Source organism: Prunus avium, chromosome 5 (assembly GCF_965620075.1).
Source record: "Prunus avium chromosome 5, drPruAviu1.hap1.1, whole genome shotgun sequence".
Lineage (NCBI taxonomy): Eukaryota > Viridiplantae > Streptophyta > Magnoliopsida > Rosales > Rosaceae > Prunus > Prunus avium.
In genome coordinates this window covers 28,877,659-28,897,749 of record NC_142288.1, presented here as the reverse complement: position 1 = coordinate 28,897,749, position 20,091 = coordinate 28,877,659, and the positions used below count along the sequence as shown (strand labels likewise).

Below are 20,091 nucleotides of genomic sequence, written 5' to 3'. Positions count from 1 at the left end.
CCTCTTCACATAAAATTGGAACATGAGTGATCACGCCTAGGCCCGGCCTGAAAAATAAAAAAGCCCATGAAGGCCCGGACCGAACCCTAAACCCTATCATATCATCTCATCTCATTTCTCCTATCGATGGTATCGGAAATATCGGAAGTCCAAAAACACGGAAATATCGATGGAAATATCGGGATATTATCGGTATCTGTAAAAATTGAATAAAAACCACGGAAATTGTAAGAAAAACTTGGAAATTTTTATTGAAACTTTGCATGATGTTTATTTAGTCAATTATCTATTAGTTTATCACAAAAAATTGGAAGGAAATACATTGCATGATGGATTTAACTGATTTAAGTTGATTATATAGCGAGCTGGCAAATACTGTAAGTGTAGAAAATATGTAGTAATTAATGAAAGAAGATTAAACACACCATAATCATTTATATATAATGAATTACTACAATATTTTACACTTTATACATTGCATGGTAAGATACATGAGTGACTTAGTACCACATAGAGTTCCTATGAGGTTCAAAATTTTCACTATCTTCATCATCTCTATGTGTAGAGTAAGTATATTTTGAAGAGTAGTCATCAAATGATAAATCCCCAAAATAATTTTTCATGTAATTGTTAACATGCCACCCATATGGATCCGAGATTGGTTGACGTTGTCCATAAGCAAAATCATTTGAAGATTGAGTTTTGGATTCTTTCCATGAGTCGCTTGATTCCATCCCAACAGGAATGGGATATGAAGGGTAGGGAAATGGTTGGTTATGAGTATAACCATAGTTACTACTCATCTCATGTGAAAATTTGTTTCTTACAAAAAGAATTCAAAACAAAACCATATATATATAAAAATATTTTAGCAAATTTTCACAAAAACATAAGTGATATGGTGGTTAAAGTGTTGAAGGAGTAAAATGGGAGGGGTTCGAATCCCTCTATGCGCAAATCATTCATAAAAATGTTGAAGTTATAACACCATGGTTAGTTGCTAAAATAGCACCCGTCTATCTATTTAATAATTAGGAGATAACATCAAAACCCTAAAAATAGATGCAGTATTGCTACTCCTTGTAATGTGGAGGGGCTACATAAGCTGTCAGTTGACGAGAATTAGCAATATTTATGATAATTTTGCTCCAGTACACATCCCGCTTCCCCCATTCCAGCCAATTAAAATCCCATTAAGAAACCTACCCTGCATGTCTTACCAATAAGTTAATAACAATAAAAAAATTAAAACTAACCCCACACACAAATAAATCTCATTAACAAACCTCCACTACACCACGTCTCACTAATAAAAGATACAAACTAACCCCAAACGGGATTTACAATTGAGACTTATGAATTATCAATTAGGGATTTTGTTAGTTTATATGTTTACATCTTCTATATATTATTCAATAGGTTATACTTTATATAAGTGTTATTTGTATTTGTATTTTGCATTAGATGCATTTTGAGGAGTAAGACGCATTATGTCCCCCGTGTATTTTTTTGTTATCAATGAAATTCAATCTTACTGTCGAGTTTTCTATAGGTTTGTATGTAAGGTAAATTTAGCCCACGCCACTTTGAAATCCTGGGTCCGTCCCTGTTCCCATTACATGGTGCTTTTGTTGTTGTAAATGCATGAAATTGGTAATGGTTGGTGACAAGTTTTCACGACGCAAATTAGGTCTGTTTGTGATGCAGGAGTGCCCAAAAGGCTTGTTGATCTTAGTTATTTAAAATTGTGTGACATGTGAGTATTAAGTAATCTCAAGGGCTAGGATTAACAGGCTATTTTGTAACCAGTGGCTAGCTGGGATGCTAGGGCTGTTTTAACAATATCTTATTGTGAGTCTTTGCAAGAAGATGTGGAGCAGATTAGAGGAAAAGATAAGTAAATTTGGATATAGACCCAACACAGTGCTTCATGAACTGGAAGAGGAGGAGAAGATTGAAATATTGAGGGGGCACAGTGAGAAGCATGCAATTTCATTTACATTGTTGAAGATGAGTAAAGGTGCAACTTTGATAGTAGATTGTCACAATGCTGCTAAGTTGATATCCATGGCTGTTGAAAGAGAGAGAGTTGTGAGAGAAATAAGCGCTTCCATCATTTCAAACATGGCCTTTGTTCTTGTGGAGATTATTGATAAATAAAAACCAACCAAGTTTTCAGAGCTGCAGACAGATACTTTCATTCATTTGTACATCATGTAATGTAATAATAATCACGTAAGTAGTGGAAGTCAAAGTTGAGGGGCCTTCAAAGCACATTTTCGAGAGGACAAAATCTAAGGAAACCGATCCTTTTTCTATTTTTGATATTACCCTTTTTTTTAAAGATTATTTTTTCATTTGGCTACTACACCACACCACTAGCAAAATCCTACAAATTAAATGGGAAAGAAGGGGGATGAAATCTTCCTTCACCTGCCGGAATATTTGAAGAACATCTGAGGTGGAAAATAACTCCTTTTTAGTCTTCATAGTCTTGTCATCGTCCAGTAACTGCCAAAAAAGACCAACACCAGAGACCAGTTCCAATCTTCAAATACACCAAAGAGCCTGAGTCCCTACAGGCATCTCATCTCAATGATGGCTTTTGTGGCACCACCACTCTCATGCCATCCCCTGCCCAAACCGAACACCAAACATTCCCTTCACTCAATCTTCACTCCAAAACCAAACGCCTCACTTTCTTTCTGTGCCACTCAAACCCACCAAAGAGAACCTCTCACTTCACCTCACAACTCACTTTCCCAACCCAATTTGCTCCAAGAGATCAACAATCTCTGCGACACCGGAAACCTCTCTGAGGCTCTGACCCTTCTTCAAGCAGACTCTCGCAATGCCATATCCAGTTTACAACAAAAGAAAGACGCAATGGGTGCCCTGTTGCAGGCCTGTGGCCGCCACAAAGACGTCGAAACCGGACGCAAAGTCCACGACTTGGTCTCGGCTTCGACCCAGTTCAGCAATGACTTTGTTCTCAATACCCGCATCATTACTATGTATTCCGTGTGTGGTTCTCCTTCAGATTCTCGCTTGGTTTTTGATGGGTTGAAGAGGAAGAACTTGTTCCAGTGGAATGCACTTGTTAGTGGTTATGCAAGAAACGAGCTTTATGGTGATGCAATTGATGTGTTTATTGAGTTGATTAGCGTCACGGTATTTAAACCCGATAATTTTACGTTCCCTTGTCTTATTAAGGCATGTGGAGGCCTCTTGGACCTGGGTTTGGGGCAGGTCATCCATGGGATGGCTGTGAAGATGGGATTGATGTCAGATGTCTTTGTGGGTAATGCATTGATTGCAATGTATGGCAAATGTGGGTCAATTGAAGATGCGGTTAGGGTGTTTGATTTAATGCCTGAAAGGAACTTGGTTTCCTGGAATTCAATGATATGCGGGTACTCAGAGAATGGGTTTTCTCAAGAGTGTTACAGTTTGTTGAGGAAGATTTTGGAGGGTGAGGAAAGTTTGGTACCGGATGTTGCAACATTGGTGACTATATTGCCGTTGTGTGCTGGGAAAGGAGAAGTAAATATGGGGATGGTGATTCATGGTGTGGCAGTGAAATTGGGGCTGAACCAGGAATTGATGGTGAATAATGCCTTGATGGACATGTACTCCAAATGTGGGTACTTGGCTGAAGCTCAAGTCTTGTTTGATAAGAATGATAAGAAAAATGTGGTTTCTTGGAATTCCATCATAGGAGGCTACTCTAGAGAAGGAGATGTTTGTGGCACATTTGATCTTTTCAGAAAAATGCAGATGGAAGAGGAGAAAGTGAAGGTCAATGAGGTTACCGTACTGAATGTGTTACCAGCTTGTTTAGAGGAATCAGAACTTTTGAGCTTGAAAAAACTTCATGGTTACTCATTCAGACATGGGTTTCTATATGATGAACTGGTCGCCAATGCTTTTGTTGCAGCCTACGCAAAATGCGGGTCACTTACTTTGGCTGAGCAGGTCTTTCATGGCATAGAGACGAAGACAGTGAGCTCCTGGAACGCAGTTATTGGTGGTTATGCCCAAAATGGAGATCCAAAAAAGGCTTTAGATTTGTACCTTGAAATGAAATATTCAGGCTTGGATCCTGACTGGTTTAGCATTGGGAGCCTCCTTTTAGCTTGCGCCCACCTGAAACTTCTTCAACATGGCAGACAGATTCATGGATTTGTGCTACGTGATGGGTTAGAAACGGACTCATTCATTGGTATTTCATTACTATCGTTTTACATCCAGTGTGGTAAATTATCATCCGCAAGAGTATTATTTGATAGGATGGAAGCTAAAAGTAGAGTGTCTTGGAATGCAATGATCACTGGTTACACTCAGAGTGGACTTCCTGATGAAGCCCTCAATCTCTTTCGGCAAATGTTGTCTGATGAAACCCTACCTTGTGAAATTGCCACAATGAGCATGTTTGAGGCATGCTCTCAACTGTCTTCTTTGCGATTGGGAAAAGAATTACATTGTTTTGCTTTGAAAGCTCGCCTCACAGAAGACCTGTTTGTTGGTTGTTCTCTCATAGATATGTATGCAAAAAGTGGCTGCATAGAAGAATCTCATAGGGTCTTTGATTGGTTAGTTAAGAAAGATGTGCCATCATGGAATGTTATAATTGCAGGATATGGAGTTCATGGACATGGAAGCAAGGCATTAGAGCTATTTGGAGAAATGGTAAGTTTGGGGCAGAAGCCTGATGGCTTTACGTTTATTGGAGTTCTAACTGCATGTAGCCATGCTGGGTTGGTTAAGGAGGGGCTAAAATATTTCAACCAGATGCAGAGCTTGTATGGAATTGATCCAAAATTAGAGCATTACACATGTGTGGTGGACATGCTTGGTCGGGCTGGCCAATTGGAGGAAGCTTTAAACCTCATACATGAGATGCCTGAGGAGCCGGATACCAGAATGTGGAGCTCATTGCTTAGTTCCTGTAGGCTTCACAATAACTTGGATATGGGGCAGAAAATTTCCGAAAAGTTAATAGAATTAGAGCCTGAAAAGGCAGAGAGTTATGTGCTACTGTCAAACTTATATGCTGCATCAGGGAAATGGGATGATGTGAGACGGGTGTGGCGAAGGATGAAGGAGATGGGCCTTCAGAAAGACGCCGGGCACAGTTGGATTGAAGTTGGAGGGCAAGTTTATAGTTTTGTTGCTGGTGACACTTCCCTGCCAGAGTCAGGAGAGATTAAGAAGATGTGGAGCATATTAGAGGAAAAGATAAGTAAATTTGGATATAGACCCAACACAGGCTCTGTGCTTCATGAACTGGAAGAGGAGGAGGAGAAGATTGAAATATTGAGGGGACACAGTGAGAAGCTTGCCATTTCATTTGGATTGTTGAAGATGAGTAAAGGTGCAACATTGAGAATCTGCAAAAACCTGCGCATTTGTGTAGATTGTCACAATGCTGCTAAGTTGATATCCAAGGTTGTTGAAAGAGAGATAGTTGTGAGAGACAATAAGCGCTTCCATCATTTCAAGCATGGCCTTTGTTCTTGTGGAGATTATTGGTAAATAAATTTAAAAAAACCAAGCAAGTTTTCAGAGACTTTCATTCATTTGTACATCATGTAATGTAAGTGATAACCGAAATGATTTTTATTTGTAATAATAATCACATTATTCATTAGTGGAAGTCAAAGTTGAGGGGTCAAAGCTCCTTTCGACAATAATTGCTTGAAACATTATTCATTAGATCTATAATTGCATTTCAATCTCTAACTCCCCCATTGTTACAAAATTTATCAATTTTGACTTCCTGTTGTTCAAAGCACATTTTCGAGAGGACAAAAACTAATGAATCCGATCTCTTTTTATTTTTGATATTTTTTTGCAAGATTTTTTTAACATTTGGCTACACCACACCACACCACTAACAAAATCGTACAAATTTCTTGAAAGAATGAGATACAATTCTAGATTTCCAAATGTATAGGATTAGATTATTTGTTGTCGGTGGACCCTACCTGACCTCGGGTCCACAACAATAACCATCCCTCGCTGAAATAAAAACTAAAAAAAGACTGCACAGATGGAAGCAAGCAGCAAACTTTTGAAGCCTCGATTTTTCACTTGCTCTGGAGTCTGGAGAGTGGTTTACGGGTTGTTAGTTGTTTGCAGCAAAATTGCGGAATGGCGAGTGTGCCGTCTCCGTCGTCTCCTCCAGCCTCACCGTCTTCTGCTTCCAGCTCCGACAACTCCGCCACTGAACCCATCTCTCACTCTCCTCCAAATCCACAGGTTCTCTCACTCTCTCTCTACATATATAGATGTGTATACACACACTTTATCTATATATATTTATATATGTATGCGCATGTCGCATGGTCGGCGTAATATTGATTTCTTATGGGTTCTTTTCATTTCATCTTTTTAAAAAAAATATATATGTGCAAGGTTGATGCTGGAGTCAACAATGGGGTTCTCAATGTCGACGAGAAAAAGCCTGATATTTCTGCATATTTTGAGTGAGTCTTCTTTCCTTTCTTTTCTTTTTGCGAGTAATTCCCCTACCTGTTATGTTCACTGTTTTGAGAAATGTATTTGCAATTACCATGCCATTAATTCGCATATTATGAGTATTTTCCTTTGTTCTTTATTCTCTCTATAGTATTTGGAATATAATTTTCCCAATAACTAAAACTTTAATAAGCAAGATGAGATTTTGCTTACCGATGTGTTTATTTTATTGCTTTGGCCTACTCATAAGTTTGGTTTTTGATAGACACGTAGCAATACAATCGAAAGGAAAGCATTTCTTGACATACTAACTTTTGCTTATTTATGTGTTTGTCATTTATTTTTTGGCTAAGTGTCTATAAGTTGGTTTTCCAGGAAAAACAAATGAAGAGGGAATTAATTAAAGCAGTTGGGTTCTTAAATTTCACTCCTTTTCCAATTTTTGCAGAGTGATGAATTTTGAAATTGAGCTAGAATAAACTTCCCAAAAATTGAATAGATTGTAAAGGACCAGCGTAAACTCTGCACAGAGAATATAAACCATGTTTTAGTTACAGATAATTGTGACCTAAATATTTATGAGAGGATGGAACTAACTTATGTGGATACTTCTTCAGAAAACCATGTTTGCATCATTTTGACATACATTCTCTGATTGAATTTGGTTACTTGTACATGGACACAGTAATTCAAGTTGTTTCATATTTTTAAAAATTCAGTTGTTTCATATTTTTAAAAATTCAGTTGTGAAACTCTTCTCAAAATGTCTCATCTTCTGCCCTTCAATATGCTCACATGTTTTAGAGCTTTCCTGAATATGTTTATTTGATTTTCATGAGTTACTGCTTTCCATTTTTGGCATTTGAATTTCCGGGCCTTACACTTATACTTCTAAGCCTTCCTCTCTCCTTTGTATCCGCACACACACAAACAGAAATTGTAATCTTTATCTACCATGTATACCAGAAGAAAGTTTTCTAGATGGGTGTAAGTCAGCCTAATTGCAACTTCAGTAATGTAGCAGTCTATGGTGGTGGACGTTTAGCCATCTGAAGTCTTAGTCAACATAATTAACCACTTCATGGAAAGAAAGTACTATGATATGACTCCTCTTAAATAAGACTGAGGAGGTTCCTTGGTTTACATAATCATACCCCAGGAATAGTATCCCCTGACCTCCAAAGCAGACACATGCTGACTGGGTTCACCCTACTCAAAGCAACTGGTTTCATTCCGACTGACTGATTGTCAGCAGTCTTGGTCTCTCAGCTTATGCAGTTTTGTTTTGCTGCAGTTGGAGAGGTCAGACACCTTGTCTTACTCCCCCAATGGTAATAGGTAGAGGATTGTATATAATTCATAACATCTTAAAACTATCAAAGGTAAATAAGTTTCTCTTTATTAGAAGCTTATTTGGAAAGTCTTTGACCTATGCCCTTCCTTCTAGAATCAGTGATGCTTTTGTTGTAAACTTTGTCCGGGTCTATGCCAGAGACCTCTCTGTGTAGTTAGCTGATGTAGATGATATCATTTACCCATCTTCCTTTATCTCAAGAAAACGCAGAGTATATGCGAATTACATCTAATAGTTCACATTCCCATTACATGGTGCTTTTGTTGTTGTAAATGCATGAATTGGTCATGGTTGGTGACAAGTTATCATGACTCAAGTTAGGTCTGTCTGTGATGCAGGAGCGCCCAAAAGTCTTACTAATGCCTTGTTGATGTACTAGTTTTGATCTTAGTTATTTAAAATCATGTGACATGAGAGTATTAAGTAATCTTAAGGGCTAGGATTAACAGGTTATTTTGTAACCAGTGGCTAGCTGGGATGCTAGGGCTGTTTAACAATATCTTATTGTGAGTCTTTGTAATAAGCTTTTTGACAGAATATGTATCATCAGATTACAGAATTTCTTTAGGATCACTCTTGCCCTAGACATTCAGTTATCATTAGTACAGGTTTGCTCCTATTGGTGCCGTCTTCGGATTCTGTTTTTCTCTTGCTGCGAGCTTAGTGGAAAGTTTTTCTGCTGCTCCAGGATTTTATCTTTCATGCTTATAATGCATCTTAACTTCTCTTGTATGTTATATTACAAATTTGAACCAGAGGGTGAGCTATAAACTATGTCCTTTGTTTGTGTTAGTGATCTTCATAGTGCCAACCACATTGAAAAGTTCAAGAAATATGAAGCTGACTACAGTCGTTGGTTGACTGCAAAATACTTCTCAAAGAAGAATCTGTATGGAGGTGTGCAGCATTTTTTTTTAAATCTATGATGCGGAATACATTTTAAAACACAGCTTTTCATTATTGAATTGAAATAATGATGAAGGCAAGTCAAAGAGTTATTCAAAATTAAAATTACTACATTCTTGCAGGCAACATCTTTGATGAAGATATGACAATCCAGGATGAGATTATTAAGTCAAGCAGGTACAATTATTGAAGCATGTGTTTTTTTTTCCTGAAATATCGTGTGTTTATTTTTTCAGAATCTAATCATGTTGAGTTCCTCATTGTCTAGGTGGCCTTGTACCCGATCATATGCAGACCCAGTGCAGGGTTTTGAAGAACAGAGCAACAGCTGTTCGACTACTACCATAGCCGAGTCCCCATCTAACATCTCAAATGGGAAGCACCTAGCAAAGAAGAACAGTTGATGATAGTTTTTGTCTATTTTCTAAGACCTACATATATCATATTTTGTACACAAATAAACGTGTTGAATGATGATGGGTGCTAACAAATTACTGAATTACATGAACCCAACATTTTGGAAATCTCTAATTCAGCTATTAGGAGTTTCTTATGCCAATTGATGTCTTTGCATCAGATGCCTGCCATATTAATTTTATTGAGCAACGTATAGTTGAGATGCAAATCGTTGGCAAATAACATGACATTCAACATCGCTGAAGCATAAAGTGACTTCGCAGAACAACTAAAAAGCACAATATTACATGCATACGGCCTTACCACAACTCAACTGAGAGATTTGTATTGCACCAGTTAAACTCATGTATCTTTGACTGTATTTACCCATATAAAGAAAGGGAAAAGAAAAGGGAAAATTTTAAGCATCAATACTAGTGAAACCCTGTACCGAATGAAGTTCTTCCATGTTTCATAGCAGAGATGTAATCATGGGGTACTGGAATCTTCGGCTCTAAGTCGATTGCCATTGGTGTTGGTGGTGGTGACATCTCCCACATTCCTCAGAGGTGTTATGAGATCGGCAAGGAGGATTTGGAGGGAAGAAACTCTCTCTTTCAATTGAGCATTCTCCTGGAGGATCAGCTGGTTGCCCTCTAACAGTTGGATGAGCTTCTCCGAGAGCTGGCGATTTGTAGCATGGAGCTGATCCACCTGATACTGCAGCTCTTCAATCTGCTTCTTCTTGCGCATCCGTGACCTTCTTGCAGACTCTCTGTTGGATATCATTCTCTTGAGCCTCCTTTCATAGTTAATGCTTTGCTCCCCTGCTTCATCAAAGGCAGTTTCATTGCTGAGAGAAGAGGTGTTTGGTGAGAAATCATGGATGTGAGAGAGGGGGAAGAACCTAGTGGGGCAAAGTGATATGGAATCCAGATTGTGAACTGGGTATGGATGGGATTGAGTTGGGATAGAATGACTAGTTAAGTAATGGGGTCCCTTTGATTCATTTGGCTCCATCAGGGTGAATAATTTTCAGGTAACTAGGAGGGGAAGGGATACAGAAATTTCACAAGGGGTTTAATTGTTCTAGAGAACAAGTACCATACTGAATTTATAGTGAGCTTGTAGCAACTATATATACACACGCGCGTGCGTTTCTTGGCGTTCAAGTTTTAAGAAATTTGACTGGAAGGAACTGCGGTTTTGTTTATGAGATATGGCTCTAGCTAACTAGGGAGATTAATTGATGCAAGGACGCAAGCACATTAGCTTCTTGTCATATATTGTATGTTGTTTAACTTTTTTTTTTTTCTTTTCTTTTTGTCTTTACATGAATTCATATCAACATCTCAAGGCAAGACCTGAAGAGAGGGATGCTAATTTCAGGAGATGCGTGCAGAATTATGAAAGAATTTAGAGTGGATGATCACATTAATTTGCATATTTTACATTACTTCCTCAGAACGTCTCGCCAAGAATGTGCTTAACAGAGAAACTAGGATTTGCTATAAATGCAGGGAAAGGCTAGTTCATGAAGACAAGTGATCTCATGAAATGGACAGATTGATCTTTCAACCGAAAGGTTTACAAGGTTTGTTTGTGTTGTTGTATGGATGGCTCATACAAAAGTGAAAATATGACTTAAACTCCTACTTAAGCTTTTTTTGGTTGCTCCTAGGATTAATTTAGGTGATAAATACAAATAAATTATCTTGATTGAGAAGCTCACACATTTACTTTAATGAATTCCAAGTGATTAAATGTCTTTTCCATGACATTTAAGGATGCAAAGCTATGCCTCTATGTACAAAAATAAGCAACCTAGTTTAAGGACAAAGGAATTTGTAAAATATTTCTTTCCTGAGTTTTTATGCAGAAATGCGTGAAGGTTATTAATAGGACACAAACAAACGTTTCCGGCAGAAAAAAGAAAAAAGACAAGATACAAATGATGGGCATCATCAGCTTACTTTTGCTAAATTGGTTACAGAAACATAAATTTTATTTGATTTAGTGGTTGAACACTTAATCCAATATATTGACTATCATTAACATATGCTCAGTCTGCATAAGCAAGCACCAATTGTTGTGCTTTAATGCTTCTTTTCTTTTTCCCAAATTGCGCCCCCTGAGAAAATATACAAGGAATGTAGTGGATAAAATCCCAATAAATTTAGTAGCATACAGTCATTCGAATTTTAATTTTACCCAATAATTTGATTTCTAACTTGTTCTTCTTTTTTACTCCCTTTGCTTTTTGAGTGAGATGCAGCTGTTTCATGAGTTTAACGCAAATATGCATCTCCTTTTCCAACTGATAGAATTACTTTTTCCGTTTCCTATCAAAGAAAAAACATGTCCAGATGGGTAGTATAGGCCTCCAAAATCTCAAGGATGAAAGAGCACACAAAAAATGAAACATATTATTACATTATATGCTTGACCTGACCATCATAAGGGAAGAATTATCCTCCAACAACAAAATTCCCATAAAAAATGTAAACAATGATCAGAAATAATTAACATGATAATCCAGCCATAAAACATTCTTATACTCTCATCAAAACAAACAAAGCATCCTGAATCATCTTATCCTCCATCTTTTAACCAAATACAAGAGGTAAACACTTCGCCACAGCGATATCTACATTTTCAAGAACCTAATGCTGACTTTCAAAAAAATACCTCATCATAATCAAAGCCAAGAGGATGCGCTTGGGTCCTCATGCCCTCAACAGAATGAGCTTGGGTCCTTCTGCCCTCATACGCAGCATCATCGGTAGGTAATTCATGTCGACAGACAGGACATGTATTTCTGATGCGCAGCCATGGCACAATGCAATCACCATGGTACCTATGTGCACAAGGCAGCTGCTTTGCTTGTTCCCCAATATTCATGTCATCCTTACAAACAGCGCAAAGTGCATTACTGTTGTCCACATCCTCCTGAGTCAAAACCACTGAGGGAAGATTTTCAACAACAGCGTTGGCAGCCGGAGGTCTCCCCGTTGATGCATTCTCATTCTCAGAGAATTGCCCAAACAACAAATCATACTCTGCAGTGTATATATAATCATCATGATCTCCCCCATTAAACGGTTCAGCATCTGGGTTTGTCTCCCAATTACTGGCATTCAACAGAACTTCCCATTCTAAACTCTCCAAAGGTTCAATTCTCTCCACACTCACTTCCTCTTCAGGAGCAATTATTGTCGAAACTGAAACTGAGACCGATCCTGATTCGGTATGATCAGGATCAATAAACATGCTGAAGACCTCTCGCTCCTCACCGCCACCGTCAACTTCTTCCCACTCGAAATCTTCGTTATTTTCCCTGTGGTCTTCCAAAAGAAGCGAATCCCAACAAAGTGGGATGCTTGTATCATCGTCACAGTCATCCGGAAGATGATACGCACTATGCTCATCCACAGAATTCAAATCAATCCCAATAACCCCATTCTCATCCTCCTCATCTGAATCGGACCCAAACCCAACGAGCCGCACGCAATTCTCAAAAGCTTCAGCCCTACTTAAATTAGACGTTGCCTCACCAGATTCAGACACAGAAACCCTCCTTCCCACGAAGAAATCGTCCTCGTCAGGATCATCAATACCATCACCATCCAAACAATGCCTAGAATCTAAGCCTGACCCTAACCCTAAACTTAAATCGAGGTCCAAACCACCCATACCCACATCGCAATCGCAATTCCCCTCAATAACCCCAAAACTGAAATCATCGTTAAGAGCTTCAGAAACCGAAACGGAACGAACGGTTACCTGAGACTGCTCGACGCGTTGCTGGAAGAGATCCATGACGAAATTGACCTGGTTCTCGCGGTCCTCCAGCAAACCGGGGTTGGAAATAGAACTGGGCTCCGAGACGTCGTTGTTCCGAATGACGTGGATGGTAGATTGGTATTGGGAGAAGAGGTCGTCGCAGTCTTCGTCTTCGTCTTCGTCTTCGTGGACGGTGAGGATGTGGGCGCGGAGGGAGCGATCGGAGGGCGGGAATTCGGGATCGGAGGAGTAGAGGTCGAAGTCGTGGTGGGCCCAGTAGGGGAGGGGGTCTAGGGTTAAGGTTTGGTGAGGCTCGTCGTCTGGGTCGTGGAGGTGAAGGAAGGTTACGTCCGCCATTGATATGTAATTTTCTTCGGGTTCGGTTCTGGTTTGCACTAAATGGTGAAGCGACCAAAATATGAGGGTTTTAAAGTTTGTAATGTAACAACAGTAAAATTACGGATTGACCCCTCTTTCTTTGCAAAATAGACTTGTGTGGTTTGGATTTTTCACCTTTTTTTGTGTCCCCTCCCGAACGAGAGGTAGAAGTGTTTGGCTGTTTGTCGCTCACTGAATTCGCACATAAGATAGATATTAACATGAATTTATTGCTAAGTTACAATAATAACCTGCTAACTTTGAAGGGGAAGATGCAAGTTAATTTAGCGGAAGTGAAAATAATGATAAAAATAGAAAATAGATGGATAAAAATGTATTGGCTTCACACCAAGAATTCCAATTTCTGAAACTAAACTTTACTCAATATCTCCAATCTCAACTCCATCATGAATTATATAAGGAGGTATTTATAACAATCTAACACTAGAATGAAAAAAAAAATTAAACTCATTCTAGGAAAAAGATCCTAATTCAAATAAAATTAGGCAAGCTTTTTGTACTCTACAGCACCTGATTTTAAATCTCATTTTTCTTAAATTAGATTAATTTAGAGTAAAGTTGTTTGAATTTCGTATTTTTTATTGAAAATAAATTAATTGTAAACTTAACAATTTGTAATCTTTAGAGAATAGTCCAACAACAAAAAATCTTTAGAGAATAGGAAACCAGTTTTTGGCAACCTTGCCTTGTTTTTAGTTTGTAGTTTTTAATTTTTTTGGGGGGCATTATTTGGACCACCTTTCCTAACGAAGAAATGACATCCGAAATCACCCTAGTTAGGAGCATGAACGCTTTAGGCCTGTTCTGACGTAGCTTCTATACTTGTCTTCATGGCCCATTCTGAGCCCACAACAAGTTTTAGGCCCAATAATTCTTACATTAAATGAAACGGGTTTGTAAGGTCACAATTTTTCTTAGTCCCAAATATATAGTACTTCAAGAAGGAAGAAAATGATCTCACTTCAAAAAAAAAAAAAAAAAAAAGTGATCTATTTTTATTATTAAAAATAATAAAATAAAATAAAAATGAAGAAATAGAGGCTCTGGTGTTTACATAATTACATAGCACACACTTATGATTTGACGCATCCTTGATACATGCGATGCGACTCTAGATAGAAAAAAGGAAAGAAAAAATTGAGACAAATTCTTGTCTGGGTCGTATTACTTGAATGTTCATCCCAGTTGGTATACTATTAGCAAATCTCATCTCTAAGCTATGCATTCAAACTCCTTGTAATTAATTAGTGAACAGAGGACCTTACCTTACTTGATCAATTTCTTCATGAATGGATTAGATGCTCGTCGAGTTACTTCTGCCTTCTTCACTTTCTCTTGATCATTTGATGAGGCAGGTGATTGTGCCTGAGACGTTTCCCCTACCTTCTTCATGTCTCCTGCGTTGTTCAACTTTGCACCATTCTTCCCCTCTGTCGTTTTTACCTTCCCAAGATCAGCCGCCATTGCAGCTTGTTTTTCTTCTGTTTTCTCTATCCCAACCTTAGCTTCTTGTGTTTTGGCTTTCTTTGTAAATATGGGAGCCGACAGTTTTGTTGATGATAATGGAATGTCATTCCCTGGCAACTTACTCTGCTCGGTAGAGAAAATTGTCTTGCTGGGTGCAATGTCATTCGTGATCGAGGATGCATTGCAGTTTGAGTTAGGGAAAGTGGTTTCCAAGGCTCTTTTACTTTCATTGAGCAACCTTTCCTGTTAGAATTTATAAGAGATCATAAGAAACTGCAGGATGAAAATGGAAACAGATTGGTTTCCAATGTGGCTAACTCTAAGTGGAGATATGCACACTCATAGTTCGATATTGAAACCTTACCTCCAATATGTTATTGAACCTTTCAGCCAAGTTAGGGAGCTTCAGAACAGTAACAAGCTTAATTGCACCCCTTACTGATTTTTCCAGGGATAGAAGCTTCACAAGTTCAGTAGCTCTCACAAGCTTATCTCCTGAAATAACCACCATAAGCAAGCATTTCAATACTCACAACATTTTTCATTTTGTTGAATCAAGATTATAAAATTGATGTTGCATAGACTGTAAAAGACTCACCACTGCAGCAGGATGCAATAAGCTTTAAGATACATCTATCTTGAGCTGCTTCTGTATTGAAAGCTTCATCGTCAAGTGAAGTGGTGTCCAAACCAGCACCGGCCACTTCTTCTATTTGCTTTTGAACCTGTAAAGTTACATTCATGTGATCATCTCAGCCATTGACCAGCAGTCAGCAGAACAGGCATAGAGCAGGACATAGAACAAGCTAAAAATTTGAAAAGTTTGCATGACAGACAATAAAATCTAGGAGGTGAGGATGAAAGGACGCACCTGTACGAGGTGCATGTTGTTTAGCATAAACTCATTTTCAAGAGCATCTGCTCCTAGATCAGAGGATGCTAGAGGAAATGAAAAGTTTAGCGGAGTGAGGACTGGTTTGGGTATCACCTGAAAAAGTAGGATGGTCAAGAAATGATTTACTAAGGAAAATTTTGAGAGGAAGGAGGTGGTGAGCCATCCCTACCTGCGGGTATAAGTCTGGACTTTTGCAAACTATACAAAACAATTTGCTTGCATTCAACCCAACCACCCAATAATTTTCATCTGACTTCTCTTTACTAGCACTGCATAATAGATTTTTGTTATAAATCAAGTGACAGAATCCAATATCAGGAGATTTTTATTTAGAGAAGCATTCTATATATGTTCTTTATCAAAGGAATCTTGAACCTGAAGAGTGGGAGCCAACTGCCACCATATTGGCTTGTAAAAACTCTGAGCACACCCTATCAAATAAAATGATGGACTTTATATCCAATTTCAAGAGCAGTTTCTAACTCATAGTAATAGAATTACTTTAAAATAGAGTGAAAGTACCTTGGAATCATAGGAGCTTAATTGCCCTCCTTCACTAAACCCAAACCATGTTAGATGTGAACCAGGAGTCAAAGGCAGACGTCCTCTAAGAGGCTGGCTCCCATTAGTTATGTTAAGTACTCTATATTCAAGCATCTGCATGTTCAGAAGAAAAAGTAATTCATTTCAGCATATAAAATAGTATGAGATAACAAGTGCAAACCATCAGCCAGCACATATGTATCTTCCTACTGGAGTGAGTGGATGACAGCTTTTTAACAAGAGGAAAATTGATCGATTTTATTAGAACTTATGTCAATCGTATCAACATGCACTTCCGGACTTATAGAGTTCGAATTTTATAAATCCATATTTCTAAGTTAAAAAAAGATGAATAGGACATATCAGCACCCGAATATAATATGAGCAATCACTTGAAAGTCAGACCTGCTCATTTGAGGGAAGACATTCAGAAGCATGAGTGACAATAGCAAGCTCATCCATGAAGCCTGATGCAGTCACCACAGGTCCATCAAGGGAGAGAACATGTCTCTGCAATGAAATGCTTTCAGAAAAACAGACATCTCCAGAAACTAACCTCAATATCATCAACCATTTAGAGTAACTTAAAATCAAAAGTGATTGATGAACTAATTTACATTTAAGAATGTATTCAGGAAGGCAAGAATCATATCCATTAAAATCCGATTGCTTCCTCCAAAACTAAAAATAACTGAAGTCAACATACCTGCAAACCACCATCAGTGAAAATGCGGAGAAAGTTAAGACTCGTAATTGCTGCTACCCAAGCTGTACCAAGTGCCACAACCTTCACTTCTTCCCCTTCCAATCGCATAGACCACTAGGTTTGCATCACACATCAAAGTCAGCATATACTAAAGTTCTCATATTCATCATACATAGGAAGTTACTATATTTAGAGTGTGCATGTATAAATCACCACACCAGAATATAGCATGAATGCATAAGTTTTAAAAGGCAACGATCTAACCTCACTATTATTTGCCCAGCTCCTAAATGGCCGATACATGAGAGTACTCATGTTTTTTTCACCCTTGGAGGGATTTGCAAAAACACTTCCATTCTCATTTAGTGAAGCCATGGTAAAACCGAAATGGTCGTTCATTGATGGAACTCTTGGACCTCGGCTTGTATCATGAAAATCTATCTGTATCCAAGACACACTAAAATGTCAGTATGATATAAAGGCACTCCTGGCTAACAAAAACAATTCTATCTTGAAGTCTCTGTGTGTGGAGGGTGGAGAGAGGAAGAGGAAGAGGATAAGGGAGAGGGAGAGGGTTTGGTCAACTTAAGGCATAGTTTACCTCAATATGGGAGTAACCGTCATGTTCAATTGTGGTTATAGCTCCAAGCATGTTATAGCACAAAAAGCGCCTTTTCCCAGTCTGCAAAGGAGTGGCGCCTGGCTGGAAGGCAACCTGCATTTTTGGTCTAACAGATGTCAATTTGCTGCTTACCCCCTCTTTCTCGTTATCAGCTTTTTCACTATGTTTACGGCGTGCTTTTTTATGGGACTCAACTTTTGGGAGCAAGCTCAAGTCATCAAAACCGTCCCCTTCTAAATCATTGTCGTATGCAGAGTGCTTGTGTAGTCTCTTCCTGCTAGGTGGTTCAGATTCCCCATGGCTATCTTCACCGAGATCACTTAAACTACCAGAAGTGCTAAGCTCCTCACCCTCCTCTTCGTCAAACAAAAGCAGACCATTGCTGTTATTCAATTTTTGATTGGGAACATCTTCAGTGGGAGACTTCATTGATGAAGGAGTCACCGATTCCCACACACCATACTTGCCCGTACAATTAATAACAGCCAGTGCGTTGCCAATTGGCTTCCACGCCAAGCAGCATATTCTCTCATCAAACTTATGCCTGTCAATGTCCTGTTTCTGATCGACATCCCATATGAGAACCTGCATATCCAAACCAGAAGTGGCCATGTATTTTCCATTAGGTGACCAAGCCAAGAAACAAATAGGCTGTGTGTGGTCACCTCTCAATGAAAACAGCTTCTCAGCTGTGTCTCTATCGTACACCACCACATCGTTTCTCAACCCCGGCACAGCTAATTTGTTTCCATCAGGACTCCAGCTGAGTACATTCATGATGGAACGGTCGAAACCAGAGTTAGGAGCTATCCCTTTAAGGGTATGCAATGTGGTTCCAGATTGAAGTTCCCAGTATATTACAGTCCCAGTTGAATCAATAGAAGCCAAGTATTCACTGTGGGGATCAAAAGCTAAGCCAGTCACAGATCCTTTGTGTCCTTTGAGAACTCTTGAAATTGAACCATCAACTGTGTTAATAAGCTTAATGCCCTCATCATCACCAGCAGCAGCCAACAGTGTCCCTGATTTGTTAAACGCAAGGGCGCGTATTGGCAGCGTGAATCTGGTAATATTAGTCTGAAACTCTCCACCTAACAAAGTAGAATTACAAAATTAATCAAACCATAAGTCATTTTTTCCCCGAAATCAAACTGGAAGTTCAAACAAGCATAATTCAAAAGATTATTAGACATGGCAACAATTGGCAAAGCCCAATCAATAATTGAATTTGAAATGACATGCGTAACCAGGTAATGAATGGACATTCACATCCAGGAGTTTACACTGACAAATTCATAACCATAATATGCTTTTGCAATTATAAAACCTCTAATTCTCTAAACACATTCAAGCATTCAGTTTATTTTTCAGAGATCCAAACACTAGTGAGTTTTAAAATTCAATAATTCCTTCCAATTCCTGCATTTCACACATCACATTGACAAAATCTAATATTACTCAATTTCAAACCCAAAGAATCAAACCGATGAAAGAAACCCCAATTTCTACAAGACCCAAAAAAAACGAAAATCATGAGAAATGGGGAAGATAGTGACCAGGAAACTTGTAGAGCTTGACGGAGTGGTCTTCGGACCCAGAGGCGAGGCAGGTGGAGTTGGGGCTGAGAGCGATGGCAGTAACGCCGTCGCGGTGGTGCTGGAGGAGCTTCGGAGGACTGGAGGGGAGAAGAGAGTCGTGGATGGCGATTGTGGGGTCGGCGGAGGAGGCCGTCACGACGTGGTAGGCTTGCTGGTCCCACAATACCGAGCAGAACGACGGGCGGCCGTTGCTGCTCGTGGCCTTGTGGGCCTCTCGGAGCTTCAGCGATCGGACCTTCATGGCTCGGCGGCTCCAAGGAAACCTGGATTTGGTTTTTATGGCTTTCCGGCTTTGTTTGTTGTTAAAATTGTTTTGTTTTTGTTTTTATATTTTTTTTCTTGTTTGTATGGTAAACTAATTGAGAGAGAAAATCAGTGTGGGTTTTGGCGGGAAATGGGGGTTTGGATTTGGCGGGTAAGATTGAATATTTTGCTGGTGTTGTGGGCTTCTACTGGGCTTTGGAACTTTGTAGAGATTAATATAGGCCTCACTTTTCCTTTGTCAAATTATCAGGGCAAGTGATTGGATTATGCTAAGGGTGATTGGCCCACCACCCAAATGCAAGTTTTTCCATCTTCAATTAACGTTTTAAAATTTGACCAAATTATGCCTTCCTTCTACTTCACCGATAGATTTTCTTTTAAATTGGTGACGTAGCAAGTGTGGTACCCACTTTCATGTTGATGTTTGGAAAAAAAAAAAAGGAAATATGGATTTCTTTTCCTCATATGCAGGGTAAGCTAAGTTCGAACTCCGACCGTCTCCATATACTAAAGTAGTTTAGAATACTGATATTGTCAAAAATAAGATAATCAAAAAAATAATTTTTTTCATTCGCCTTCCTTTTTATTCATTTTTCTTTCCTTCATACACAAATCTGAAATTGCTTTCTATTAGTGGATTTAATGTCGGTGGAACAGTATAAGCATCGTTTTTGGTCT

At 38.8% G+C, this 20,091-nt stretch overlaps 5 protein-coding genes across 5 annotated transcripts; 2 read left to right on the top strand and 3 right to left on the bottom strand.

Annotated features, from left to right (window-relative positions):
- The first annotated feature begins 2,452 nt into the window (after positions 1-2,452).
- LOC110753406 (Pentatricopeptide repeat (PPR) superfamily protein) lies at positions 2,453-5,671 on the top strand. Its single transcript, XM_021954313.2, has one exon. It carries the CDS (start codon positions 2,596-2,598, stop codon positions 5,533-5,535), a length of 2,940 nt encoding a protein of 979 aa, XP_021810005.1. The 5' UTR covers positions 2,453-2,595; the 3' UTR covers positions 5,536-5,671.
- A 373-nt stretch (positions 5,672-6,044) lies between these two features.
- Positions 6,045-9,299, top strand: LOC110753325 (uncharacterized). Its single transcript, XM_021954214.2, has 5 exons — positions 6,045-6,261; positions 6,418-6,488; positions 8,628-8,731; positions 8,863-8,917; positions 9,009-9,299. The coding sequence occupies exons 1-5, from the start codon at positions 6,154-6,156 to the stop codon at positions 9,142-9,144; spliced, it is 474 nt and encodes a 157-aa protein (XP_021809906.1). The 5' UTR covers positions 6,045-6,153; the 3' UTR covers positions 9,145-9,299.
- A 98-nt stretch (positions 9,300-9,397) lies between these two features.
- BZIP75 (basic leucine-zipper 75) lies at positions 9,398-10,251 on the bottom strand. The gene has a single exon (XM_021954213.2). The coding sequence runs from the start codon at positions 10,154-10,156 to the stop codon at positions 9,626-9,628; it is 531 nt and encodes a 176-aa protein (XP_021809905.1). The 5' UTR covers positions 10,157-10,251; the 3' UTR covers positions 9,398-9,625.
- A 1,283-nt stretch (positions 10,252-11,534) lies between these two features.
- LOC110753377 (uncharacterized) lies at positions 11,535-13,336 on the bottom strand. The gene has a single exon (XM_021954278.2). The coding sequence runs from the start codon at positions 13,274-13,276 to the stop codon at positions 11,813-11,815; it is 1,464 nt and encodes a 487-aa protein (XP_021809970.1). The 5' UTR covers positions 13,277-13,336; the 3' UTR covers positions 11,535-11,812.
- A 951-nt stretch (positions 13,337-14,287) lies between these two features.
- On the bottom strand, positions 14,288-19,487 carry LOC110753315 (transducin family protein / WD-40 repeat family protein). The gene is made up of 12 exons (XM_021954200.2): positions 19,108-19,487; positions 17,531-18,642; positions 17,194-17,370; positions 16,930-17,043; positions 16,629-16,733; positions 16,203-16,337; positions 16,056-16,111; positions 15,850-15,949; positions 15,657-15,773; positions 15,384-15,510; positions 15,150-15,280; positions 14,288-15,028 (listed from the first exon to the last, which is right to left on the bottom strand). The coding sequence occupies exons 1-12, from the start codon at positions 19,388-19,390 to the stop codon at positions 14,585-14,587; spliced, it is 2,901 nt and encodes a 966-aa protein (XP_021809892.1). The 5' UTR covers positions 19,391-19,487; the 3' UTR covers positions 14,288-14,584.
- Positions 19,488-20,091: the final 604 nt, after the last annotated feature.

Coding starts and splice junctions, on each gene's coding strand:
- BZIP75 (XM_021954213.2), bottom strand. CDS start 10,156: ATGGAGCCAAATGAATCAAAGGGACCCCATTACTTAACTAGTCATTCT.
- LOC110753377 (XM_021954278.2), bottom strand. CDS start 13,276: ATGGCGGACGTAACCTTCCTTCACCTCCACGACCCAGACGACGAGCCT.
- LOC110753315 (XM_021954200.2), bottom strand. CDS start 19,390: ATGAAGGTCCGATCGCTGAAGCTCCGAGAGGCCCACAAGGCCACGAGC. Junction 17,044..17,193: donor GCTGGGCAAATAATAGTGAG/GTTAGATCGTTG, acceptor ATGCAAACCTAG/TGGTCTATGCGATTGGAAGG. Junction 15,950..16,055: donor AGTTGGCTCCCACTCTTCAG/GTTCAAGATTCC, acceptor TCTATTATGCAG/TGCTAGTAAAGAGAAGTCAG.
- LOC110753406 (XM_021954313.2), top strand. CDS start 2,596: ATGATGGCTTTTGTGGCACCACCACTCTCATGCCATCCCCTGCCCAAA.
- LOC110753325 (XM_021954214.2), top strand. CDS start 6,154: ATGGCGAGTGTGCCGTCTCCGTCGTCTCCTCCAGCCTCACCGTCTTCT. Junction 6,262..6,417: donor ACTCTCCTCCAAATCCACAG/GTTCTCTCACTC, acceptor TATATGTGCAAG/GTTGATGCTGGAGTCAACAA. Junction 8,918..9,008: donor GAGATTATTAAGTCAAGCAG/GTACAATTATTG, acceptor CTCATTGTCTAG/GTGGCCTTGTACCCGATCAT.